Source organism: Microcaecilia unicolor, chromosome 6 (genome assembly GCF_901765095.1).
Source record: "Microcaecilia unicolor chromosome 6, aMicUni1.1, whole genome shotgun sequence".
NCBI lineage: Eukaryota > Metazoa > Chordata > Amphibia > Gymnophiona > Siphonopidae > Microcaecilia > Microcaecilia unicolor.
The window spans coordinates 345,828,837-345,841,726 of NC_044036.1; the positions used below are offsets into that span (position 1 = coordinate 345,828,837).

At 47.7% G+C, this 12,890-nt stretch overlaps 1 protein-coding gene across 3 annotated transcripts in view; it reads right to left on the reverse strand.

Annotated features, from left to right (window-relative positions):
• FASN (fatty acid synthase) overlaps positions 1-12,890 on the reverse strand; it is a 126,184-nt gene continuing 113,294 nt past the window's right edge. For 2 of the 3 annotated variants that reach the window (XM_030205192.1, XM_030205193.1), the window contains exons 37-43: positions 12,584-12,829; positions 8,151-8,339; positions 7,023-7,235; positions 6,711-6,931; positions 3,355-3,453; positions 3,017-3,268; positions 2,564-2,701 (exon numbers count right to left, since the gene is read on the reverse strand). In XM_030205192.1, coding sequence (XP_030061052.1) covers positions 2,564-2,701; positions 3,017-3,268; positions 3,355-3,453; positions 6,711-6,931; positions 7,023-7,235; positions 8,151-8,339; positions 12,584-12,829 — 1,358 coding nt within the window. Of the gene's footprint in view, positions 2,702-3,016; positions 3,269-3,354; positions 3,454-6,710; positions 6,932-7,022; positions 7,236-8,150; positions 8,340-12,583; positions 12,830-12,890 lie in introns of all 3 variants that reach the window. The other variant, XM_030205194.1, reaches the window with a different exon arrangement.

Below are 12,890 nucleotides of genomic sequence, written 5' to 3' on the forward strand. Positions count from 1 at the left end.
TAACTCTAGAAATGTGTTATCCTTTAATAGCAGGAAGTAAAACAAAACACAAGTCACCTGAAGAGCAGCATTGTAACAAAGATTGAAAAATGCAAAACCAAAGAAAATCTGGATATGTTTTAGATTACTGTAGATACTCGCATATGAATCAGTTTCGTGTACATGTCACAACCCTTTCACCAGCATATCCCCTCCCTATCTTCCCATGATCAAGCATCTCATCTCCTGTGGTCTCCAGCCTCCCGGGCAGCAGTTGCCAGCAGATTCTCCTCCCTTCCCTTCCCCATGCATCCGCTTTTCTCTAGCCTTCTTCCTAATGCTCTTGTTTTTGTGCCAGTGTGGGGACTCCTCTGTAATGGCCCACAATCAGCTGAGCTACAGTGCCTCGGTCTCTGGCCACCAGGAAATCCACTGCAGCGCACTTGAGCATGGGCCTGTACAGGAAGGTCCCACAACAGCTCAGAAACAGATTTCAAGTGTTATGAAGGAAAACAGCCACATAGGGAAGGAGGGAGGGGGGAGGGAATATGCTGTGGCTGCAGGACCAGGGAAGAGCCTGGAAAATGAGATGCTGGACCCCAGAGGGATGGGAGAGATGCTGGAATCAGCCTGGGTGGGTGGGGACAAGAAAGGAAATGCTAGTAGACTCCCTCTATGACATTTGACCTTAAAAATGGTCATACATTTTATTACCTATATACGTGTATATATGGTAGCATCAACTTTGGATTTCTGGATTTATAAATATTATTTAACTTAAATTCTTTCTAAAAACAATCCCCTGCAGCTGTCAAAGAAAATTTTGGAGGGACCCCAAACACTCACCTACACTGCAGTATACTCGGGAAGCCAATGGTAAAACCAGAAGAGAAGTGTGTTCTGCAGGTGTAGATACTACAGCTTTTGCTATTCTCAGATATTTCCTTTCCAAGTCATAGGTCCTCACTACCCATTTCCTCAAAGGAAAAGTCACAAGAAAAATATAGATATTCAAAGGGGCCCAGTCAAATATTCAGCAGCACTGATGTCTGCTTAGTGTTATGCAGAGCCAGAAGATTTGCAGGTCAGTGGCTGCACAGCTAATAGGGCAGATCGGACCACATAAAGCCAGTCCTATCTCTATGTGGCTACCAGGGCCAGCTCAAGGGACTGTTGCACCCTGATCCAACTTTTGGTTTTGTGCCCTCCTATTAGCATTCCCCCCTCCGCCCCAAAGCCTACCTTTAAAGACAGTTTTCCCCTCCTGAACACCTAACGCTACCCGCATCAGCCCCTGCATCTTCCCTCTGCTGCACCCCTATGTAAACAGGAAGTTATGTCAAAGAAGGGGTAGGGGCATGGCAGAAGGAAGACGCTGAGGCTGATGCGGGTAGTGTTAGGTGAAACACTGTCTGTGTTTGAGAGGAGAAAACTGCCTTTAAAGGTAGATGGGGGAAGATGGCCTGAGACACAGAGTAAGGGGGTTCCTGGATCTTTTTTTCCTGCAGGTAAACTCTGGGTCAGCTTAACCTATAAGACCAGTGACATCACAGGCTCGGGCGTTTGGTGCCCTTTATTCTCTGGTGCCCCAGGCCAGAGCCTCACCTGGTCTGTAGGTTAAGCCAGCCCTGACCAGAACTGAATATCAGCTGGCATCGTGGAGAACCTGGCTATTCAAATCCGGTGCCCTGACACAGCAGCATCATGTATCTCAGTCTAATTCAACCCATGGATGTCAGTGGTTTGAAAGCCTGGAATGTTTATAGCTACACAGTCACTTTCTTAATGTATTTAGGAGTCTGAATTATGTCTCAGCCCTGTCCTGTTAGTGAGATGCTAGACTGTTCAGCAGCATTTGCCAGGTGCCTCTTTTCCTTTCTTCCTATATTGAAGATTCCAGGCCAGGACACAAAACCATGTATCTTTCATAATAGATGTGGAATGAGCTCTGAATGACAGTCCAGGCTTTCCTGAATCAAGGAAGGTAATATTAGTTTTGGCAATATATTGCCTGACACTTGGCAAGTTTATTCATTAGACATTTACAAATTAGGTGCTTCTAGTTTAAAATAAATATTATAATATTTAAAATAAAAAAATGCAATTACAAAAGCATCCCTGGAACTATGAGGAAGAGATGAGCATCATTGTACGACTTCACCAAACTTGTCACAGGCTTGCCAGAGCCTCAGAGTCAGCTCAGCCATCTCTGCTCTCAGTCTTACTCACTAAGTGCTGGGACATCGCTTTGGAGCACTTTAAGACACAGAAAAGCATATATGATAACAAATGTATGGTTAAATTCTTCAGTGTAGATTACAGCAAAACTTCAGTCTCTGGGATCTGTGCAGCACTGAGAGACAGGTCATGGTAAGGGAAGTGGAAAAGGTCAAAGGGAGACCAGTAGAACAGGAGAGAAAGGGATGAAGAGGTGGATCACAGACACAAAATAATGGGTCACAGAAGTGCAGACACAATGCTGCAGATGTGCTGCTGAGGATTCATGAGCTCCGTCCAAAGAAGGGACATCACTGAAAGTCTCTGAATGCCAGTGACTGCATTCAAGAAGTGCTGCTGGAATGTTTTAGCCCTCTCGAACGCTGACCCGAGGCTCTGCTAAGGAACTGTGCATGATCCCAATGATGGATTCCACTCCAGCCCCTTCCAGGAAGGTACGATGATCCCCCTCAATGACATGAACAAACACCTTTCCATCACAGACCTGTACAAGGCAGAGAGAACAGCATTCAGCTCCTAGAAACACTTTCAGCAAATGTGAGAGCGCAATTGATAACCTTGTTACACTAGCAGTAGCAGGGCATAACCCTTATCTCTGGCCCTAAAAGAAGAATCATTCCAGATGGAGAGGAACAGAGTTGTCACTCTCCTTCCAAGAGAGAGCAGAGTGTAACAGGGTAGTTAGTATCTCTCTCCAAGACAGAGATCTGTAAATAATAAATAGAGACTGTAGTCTCTTGCTAACATTCCTGGAACCTAGTGCTGCCTAGAGCAGAAAGTCTCTTCAAGGTACACTAACCTCTGACAGTCGGTAGTCTCTGCCTAGTTCTTCTCCATGCTCATTATGGGTCTTTGCCCTCAGAAGAGTCACATTTCCATGATATTTGGCTTCTGGGATGTACTGGTCTGCAGCTTTCAGTTTGTAGTAGAAGGCAGCAGCGGCAAAATGTAAATCCTCCCGACTGATGTGCTGGTGACTGTCCATGATAAGATCCACTGTGGTATTAACTCGTGCATTCAAGTCTTCCAGTGGAAGTAGAATCTCTAATAACTGCAGAAAACAAGAGGGAAGTTGGTTCACCTTCGAGGCAAGAGACTGTGAGCACAACATTATAGACCATGAAAGATATATTCTACCTTATTGTATTCTGTACTGGTGAACTGCTGGACAAATGCACAGAGAGCCTCGGTTTCTGCTTCAGCATCACTCCCAGGGGTCAACTTAGCTCTATAACTCTGTAGAAGAAGAACAGGAACTTGTGATATATATTGATGGACCTCCAAAATGTTGTGTGTCTCCTGCTTTTGCTGTAGGTTCCACTTTTCTCTATGTGGGGAGGTAAGGTGATCAGGTAGAAACATGCATGATACAGAGGGGAGGGAGCACATGCCTTGGAGGGATGATGGATAAATAGGGGAAAAGAAAGTGTGTGGTAGTGAATAGGGGAAGGGATAGAGGATGGGGAGTGAGTGCACAGGGATGAATAAATGGGGAGAAAGTTTACTAATGGATAGATGAGAGGGTGGAATCAGGAAGATCTATGAGAATGTACTCTGAAGGTACGGTGGGAGAGAAAAGAGGAGAACCAGGAGAAGACAGAGCTCTGGAACCCAAATGAAGATAGTGTGGCAAGGAGTAAATTGTGATTGACAGTGTCAAATGCGGCAGATAGGTCGAGGAGGATGAGGATGGAGTAATGACCTTTGGATTTGGCAAGGAACAGGTCATTACAGACTTTGGTGAGTGCCGTTTCTGTCGAGTGTAGACAGGGTGAAAACCAGATTGAAGCGGATCGAGGATGGCATGAGAGGAGAGAAAATCGAGGCAGCGGCTGTGAACGGCACGTTCAAGTATCTTGGAGCGGAAGGGTAGGAGGGAGATGGGGCGATAGTTGGAGGGGCAGGTAGGGTCAAGTGAAGGTTTTTTGAGGAGAGGTGTGACTACAGCATGCTTCAAGGTGTCCGAGACGGTTGCAGTGGAGAGAGAGAGGTTGAGGATATGACAGATGGAGGGGGTGACAGTAGGAGAGATGGTGTTAAGTAAGTTGGTGGGGATCGGGTCAGAGGAACAGGTGGTGCATTTCGAGGTGGAAAGAAGGTGAGCGGTTTCCTCTTCGGTGATATTAGGGAAAGAGGAAAAGGAGGCCTGGGTTGGTTGGTTGAGGGAGTGGGTTAGAGGGTGAGGAGGAGGAGGTGGTTTGGTAGTAAATTCGAGGTTGATCTTTTGTGCCTTATTGCGGAAGTAGTCAGCCAGATGTTTGAGGAGAGAGTGGGGGGGGGGTGGGTGGGAGCGGAGGGCACTTTAAGGAGGGAGTTAAGGGTCAGAGGAACAGGACTGATCTGATGGACTGTTGGTTTTATGTGCTGTTTTATGTTGTCTTGTTATCGTGCTCTATTTATGCTAAGTATTTCTTATGTTCTTATTGTACTCTGCTTAGTACTGTGGAATAAATGAATGAATGAATAAATGATTTTACTTAAAAACTGAAGAGCCCCAACCTGTTAAAGCTCTTTTTTTTTTTGCTGGAAGATGTGGTAACAGCGGTTAGCATATCTAGATTTTAAAAAGTTTGGACAAGTTCATAAGTACATAAGTAATGCCACACTGGGAAAAGACCAAGGGTCCATCAAGCCCAAGGGCACCTGGCGAGCTTCCCAAACGTACAATCATTCTATACATGTTATTCCTGGAATTGTGGAGGAAAAGTCCATAGTCTGCTATTGAGATAGACATGGGAGAAGCCACTGCTCGCCCTGGAACTGGTAGCATGGAATGTTGCTACTATTTGGGTTTCTGCCAGGTACTTGTCACCTGGATTGGAAAAAGGATACTGGGCTAGATGGACCAAGTATAGCTATTCTCATGTTCTTCAAACCAGCGTGCATAATTTACACCGATCAAATAAGGACGGGCAATCATCACAGCAGCAAAAGGTGGTGACATTGAGACAAGAGGGACTGGAGCCTAGTGATAGAAGTGAAAAGTTTTTCTTTGTTTCACTGGGTTGCTATAAATTATGAGATCTTATTTTCTTGTTTGGTTTCATTTGGAATTTCGGGTAAGGTACAGTTATGGTCCTACAGGGATGTTAGTTCACAGATGATCTCCTAACAGCATTTACTGCTCCATGAGCTTCCCTACAGAAAGCTTTGGATTTACTGACAGATTATGGACAGATTGCAAAGCTATGGATTAATGCAGATAAATCGGAAGCACTATGCCTAACAGAGCAAAGATGGCAACCCACCTTTCCCTTTCATTAGGAGGATGATAAATTGAAATATTCGGGTTCATTTATCCCATGTCATTTATCATGTCTTTATAATTTTAACGTTCCTCATTTATTGAAAATTACTAAATCATTATGTAGCCATTGGTAGCATTTACCACTAGTTTTGTGGGATACAATTCCTCTTATTAAAATAGGTCTCTTACACATGTGAATGTTAATAGTCCACACTTTTCTTACAATGTACGCTAGGTTACATGTGGAGGGGAATTTTCGAAAGGACGTCCACATTAGAATGTCCCAAACAGACATCCATCTCACATGTATTTTAGGATAGGAGCAGTGGCGTTCCTAGGGGGGGTGGTGGGTGCGGTCCGCCCCGGGTGCACGCCAATGGGGTGGTGCCTTGCGCGCCTGTCCTCCGTTCGTTCCATGCTTCTTCTCTGCCCCGGAACAGGTTACTTCCTGTTCCGGGGCAGAGAAGAAGCATGGAATGAACGGAGAACAGGCGCGCGGCACCCCCCCCCCCCCCCCAGCGGCATGCACCCAGGGGGGGGTTCCTTGCGGGGGGGGGGGGGGTCGCGCTGCATCCAGGGGGGGGGGCGGGGTGCATTGGCGATCCGCCCCGGGTGTCAGGCCTCTAGTAACGCCACTGGATAGGAGATACGTTGAGATCTCCAAATATGTGAGATGGACGTCCTTGTGCTGGAAACATCCAGCATGAACAGCCATTTAGCAAACTGGAACGTCCAAATTATGAATGGGAGAAAACAGGGGACATGGACATCTGTATGGCAGAGTCGTTAGACAATGGCCATACAGACAGCCATGCAGAGCATAGGGGCAGCCTAGTGGTTAGTGCAGTGGACTGTAAACCAAGGGACCCAGGTTGAAATCCCACTTTAACTCTGCCGCGGGAGGTCCCGGCAGCCATTTTGGCTGAGGAATCGGAAGGAACATGACCGACTGGGGATTGCTCTTGCCCAGAAGAGGCATAGACCACTAGGAAATTTCAAAGATAGGCTAGGCAGCCTAGAGGTGGGGGGGGGGGGGGGGGGGGGGAAGGCACCACTAGGGCATTTAAAAGTAGGCCCAGGGAGGACTTTCGTGTAGTGGGAGGTCAGAGGGGCTGTGGGGGGGAGCTAGTTTTGCTTTCAGCCGAAATTGAAGAGCATATTTCAGCTGCTGATTCGGTTTTGATTGGTCACTAAATGCGCACATTTATAGGCAGACAACATCTGTTAGGCCAGTCCTAGCCCTTACCTGGGTATATGCTGCCACATAGGAATGAGAGCCATCGAAAAGGAAGAGGCTGTCAGGTGACTGAGATGCATTCTTTTGAGCCTGCAGCTGGAAGCACATTTCAAAGGCCACACAAGCACCAAAAGAGTAACCAGCAATCCAGTAGGGTCCCTCAGGCTGAACTTGTTTTATGCATTCAATATAATAGGCAGCCAGGCTCTGAATGCTGTCCAAAGGAGCAGCTAAAAAAGAATAATACATTTCAAACAAATAAACACACTGACAGTAAACATATGTGACAGCAGGACTGTATATATAAGGTGCCAGTGTTACCTCTGGTGCACTGGAGACCGTAGCAGGGTATACTGAGTCTGGATGCCAGAGTCCTGAAAGCAAGGACTGAGCCCTCAATGGGATGTACAAGAAACAGTGGACGCTTGTCACTTTGCACCTCATTTAGCGGAATAATTGTAGGGGCCTTAGGATTCACCAACAGGTTGTTGAGATCCAGCTGTAAGACCTCTGCCTGGCCCCCTTTCTTCAGCTCTTAAAGGGAAATAAAGAAGCAAGTGATAGCTAGAACTCATACTGCGCAATCTTGTATTTTCCTCTTCCCATTTCCTGGCAGATGAAAGTTAAATGTAGGAGGAGCAGTGAACTAGTGGTTAAAGCAATGAGCTCAGAATTCAGATCTCACCAATCCCACTGCTACTCCTTGTGACTTTGAACAAGTCTTTCTTTCTAACTCTCTTGGCCTCAGATATCCACGTGGATTGTAAGCTCTGGGCTGGGATATGCCAGTGGTTCCCAAACCTGGTCCTGGAGGCACCCCAGCCAGTCAGGTTTTCAGGATATCCATAATGAATATTCATGAGAGATATTTGCATGCACTACCTCCAATCATAGGAGCCGACTCTGTGGGTGCTGCGGGTGCTTGAGCACCCCCAATATTGAGAAAATTCCTTGTATGTGTCCAAGGAAGGGTTATTTCCACAGGGCTTAGCACCCCCAATAATTTTGGAAAGTTGGCTCCTATGACCACCATTACATGCAAATCTCTCTCATGCATATTCATTGTGGATATCCTGAAAACCTGACTGGCTGGGGTGCCTCCAGGACCTGGTTTAGGAACCACTGCCATAAGATGTCTTCAGAGGGCTAAAAATCCAAAATTACTACATTTGAAAGAGGTTTTGGCTTTGCAGATGAATAAATATAGCTTTGGGGAGGAGGAGTGTGTTTAGAGAGGGCAAACCAGCCAATAAACATAGAAAGACAAATCTTTATCTCTGTTCTTTGGAATGGGCCAAATCTAGTAACAGACTTGGAGAAAGAACAGTAGATGTTATGTAGGTAGCTGGTGTTAAAAGCATCTTCTAACAATTATTGCTATATATGAACCAGTTTGAAAACTTCTGTATTATTTCTGAAACAGAAACACATAGCTGCTGCCTGACTTACCCTCTGCTGTGGTAGACATAGCAGAAAGTTCACGCAGCTTGTTTATCGTCAGCTGTCGCACTTCTCGCATTGCCATAACAATATCATAGTCCCTTTCTAAGGTCTGGCGCACTTCTACTCCCATTAGAGAATCCAAACCAAGGTCAGCCAGTGTGGTACTGGGGTTCAGGCTGCTCACATCACGAACACCTAGAAATACAAGAAGATCACGAGAAATTCAAGATCACAATATTCTGCCATGTTCTCAGCGGAAGAAAAAGGTATAAACAAATGGAGCCAACTACCCACCCCACTCCCTCTAAAGCTTAGCGGGAGTCCTCCGCCTACAGTCCTGCCAGTGGCTGCCACACTGGAACCCGTGCAGCACTAGCACTCAAGAAGCCATGACTCAATGGAATCCATGCAACACTAGCACTAGCACTCAAGAAGCCATGACTCAATGGAATCCATGCAACACTAGCATTCAAGAAGCCAAGACACAACGGACCCCATGCAGCACTAGCACTCAAGAAGCCATGACACAATGGAACCCATGCAACATTAGCACTTAAGAAGCCATGACACAACAGACCCCATGCAACATTAGCACTTAAGAAGCCATGACACAACGGACCCCATGCAGCACTAGCACTCAAGAAGACATGACACAACCGACCCCATGCAGCACTAGCACTCAAGAAGCCATGACACAACGGACCCCATGCAGCACTAGCACTCACGAAGCCATGACACAACGGAACCCATGCAGCACTAGCACTCAAGAAGCCATGACACAACGGACCCCATGCAGCACTAGCACTCAAGAAGCCATGACACAACCGACCCCATGCGGCACTAGCACTCAAGAAGCCATGACACAACGGAACCCATGCGGCACTAGCACTCAAGAAGCCATGACACAACCGACCCCATGCAGCACTAGCACTCAAGAAGCCATGACACAATGGAACCCATGCAGCACTAGCACTCAAGAAGCCATGACACAACCGACCCCATGCGGCACTAGCACTCAAGAAGCCATGACACAACGGAACCCATGCGGCACTAGCACTCAAGAAGCCATGACACAACGGAACCCATGCAGCACTAGCACTCAAGAAGCCATGACACAACCGACCCCATGCGGCACTAGCACTCAAGAAGCCATGACACAACGGAACCCATGCGGCACTAGCACTCAAGAAGCCATGACACAACGGAACCCATGCGGCACTAGCACTCAAGAAGCCATGACACAACGGAACCCATGCAGCACTAGCACTCAAGAAGCCATGACACAACCGACCCCATGCGGCACTAGCACTCAAGAAGCCATGACACAACGGAACCCATGCGGCACTAGCACTCAAGAAGCCATGACACAACGGAACCCATGCGGCACTAGCACTCAAGAAGCCATGACACAACCGACCCCATGCAGCACTAGCACTCAAGAAGCCATGACACAACGGAACCCATGCAGCACTAGCACTCAAGAAGCCATGACACAACCGACCCCATGCGGCACTAGCACTCAAGAAGCCATGACACAACGGAACCCATGCGGCACTAGCACTCAAGAAGCCATGACACAACGGACCCCATGCAGCACTAGCACTCAAGAAGCCATGACACAATGGAATCCATTAGCACTCCAGAGCCAACACTAGCACTCAAGAAGCAAAGCAACACTCCCGAGGAAACACCAGCATTCAAGAAACAAAGCAATACTCCAGAGGCAACACCAGAACTCAAGAACTACTACTACTTATAATTTCTATAGCGCCACTAGCCATACGCAACTCTGTACACTGAATATGTAAGAGGCAGTCCCTGCTCAACAGAGTTTACAATCTAATCAAGACAGACGAACAGGACAAATAAGGGATAACGAAATTACTTAAGGTGAGAATTATAAAACAGCCGTGACACACTGGAACCCATATAGCACTCCAGAGCCAGCACCAGTGCTTAAGAAGCAATGCAACACTAGAACCCATGCAGCACTCCAGATCCAACACCAGCGCTCAAGAAGCCGTGACACAATGGAACCCATGCAGCACTAGCACTCAAGAAGCCATGACACAACCGACCCCATGCGGCACTAGCACTCAAGAAGCCATGACACAACGGACCCCATGCAGCACTAGCACTCAAGAAGCCATGACACAACGGACCCCATGCAGCACTAGCACTCAAGAAGCCATGACACAACGGACCCCATGCAGCACTAGCACTCAAGAAGCCATGACACAACGGACCCCATGCAGCACTAGCACTCAAGAAGCCATGACACAACGGAACCCATGCAGCACTAGCACTCAAGAAGCCATGACACAACGGACCCCATGCAGCACTAGCACTCAAGAAGCCATGACACAACCGACCCCATGCAGCACTAGCACTCAAGAAGCCATGACACAACGGACCCCATGCAGCACTAGCACTCAAGAAGCCATGACACAACCGACCCCATGCGGCACTAGCACTCAAGAAGCCATGACACAACGGAACCCATGCGGCACTAGCACTCAAGAAGCCATGACACAACGGACCCCATGCAGCACTAGCACTCAAGAAGCCATGACACAATGGAATCCATTAGCACTCCAGAGCCAACACTAGCACTCAAGAAGCAAAGCAACACTCCCGAGGAAACACCAGCATTCAAGAAACAAAGCAATACTCCAGAGGCAACACCAGAACTCAAGAACTACTACTACTTATAATTTCTATAGCGCCACTAGCCATATGCAACTCTGTACACTGAATATGTAAGAGGCAGTCCCTGCTCAACAGAGTTTACAATCTAATCAAGACAGACGAACAGGACAAATAAGGGATAACGAAATTACTTAAGGTGAGAATTATAAAACAGCCGTGACACACTGGAACCCATATAGCACTCCAGAGCCAGCACCAGTGCTTAAGAAGCAATGCAACACTAGAACACATGCAGCACTCCAGATCCAACACCAGCGCTCAAGAAGCCGTGACACAATGGAACCCATGCAGCACCCCAGATCCAACACCAGCGCTCAAGAAGCCGTGACATACTGGAACCCATGCAGCACTCTAGATCCAGCACCAGTGCTCAAAAAGCAATGCAGCACTCCAGATCCAACACCAGTGCTCAAGAAGCCATGACTCAACGGAATCCATGCAACACTAGCATTCAAGAAGCCAAGACACAACGGACCCCATGCAGCACTAGCACTCAAGAAGCCATGACACAACGGACCCCATGCAGCACTAGCACTCAAGAAGCCATGACACAACGGAACCCATGCGGCACTAGCACTCAAGAAGCCATGACACAACGGAACCCATGCGGCACTAGCACTCAAGAAGCCAAGACACAACGGAACCCATGCGGCACTAGCACTCAAGAAGCCAAGACACAACGGAACCCATGCAACATTAGCACTTAAGAAGCCATGACACAACGGACCCCATGCAGCACTAGCACTCAAGAAGCCATGACACAACGGAACCCATGCGGCACTAGCACTCAAGAAGCCATGACACAACGGAACCCATGCGGCACTAGCACTCAAGAAGCCATGACACAACGGACCCCATGCAGCACTAGCACTCAAGAAGCCAGGACACAATGGAACCCATGCAGCACTAGCACTCAAGAAACCAAGACACAACGGACCCCATGCAGCACCCCAGATCCAACACCAGCGCTCAAGAAGCCGTGACACACTGGAACCCATGCAGCATTCTAGATCCAGCACCAGTGCTCAAGAAGCAATGCAGCACTCCAGATCCAACACCAGCGCTCAAGAAGCCGTGACACAATGGAACCCATGCAGCACCCCAGATCCAGCACCAGTGCTCAAGAAGCAATGCAGCACTCCAGATCCAACACCAGCACTAAAGAAACAATCCAACACGGGATCCCATGCAGCACTCTAGATCCAACACCAGTGCTCAAGAAGCCATGACACAATGGAACCCATGCAGCACTCCAGATCCAACACCAGCATTAAAGAAACAATCCAACACTGGAACCCATGCAGCACTCTAGATCCAACACCAGCGCTCAAGAAGCCGTGACACAATGGAACACATGCAGCACCCCAGATCCAGCACCAGTGCTCAAGAAGCAATGCAGCACTCCAGATCTAACACCAGCACTCAAGAAGCCATAACACACTTGGACCGATGCAGCATTCCAGATCCAGTACCAGCACTCACGAAGCAATGCAACAGTCTACAGCCAGCACCAGCACTCAAGAAGCAATACGACACTGGAACCCATACAGCATTCCAGATCCAGTACAAGCACTGATGAAGCTGTATTGGTATTTGAAACCACGCCTGAGCTCCAAAGCAAAACCAGTAACATACTTGCCATAGCATATGACATGAATTAATAGAAAATACCTCAAAGAAATGTGAATCAAAGTTCTTTCCTAATGACAGAGTTTGAAAGTCAAATGTACCCAGTATATGAGCAACTGCTTCCACCAGGTCTCGTTTGCCTCCTCCTTCATTGTCCACAGAGATGGTTTTCTCAGCAAGGACTAAACTGGACATAACTGGGTGAGACTGGTTCATGAAATGGTCCAAAACGTCCAGACAGGAGCCAATTCGCTGGGGTAGGGTCCCACCTATCACAGTGTCGTTGCTACCCATTGTTTCCATAACAACGCCCACGTCACCAATTGCACCCCACTGAACTGCCAGGCCTGGAGGAGGGAAAGAGAAAATAATTCAGGCAGAGAGGTGGGGCTAGGACATAGAGCATAG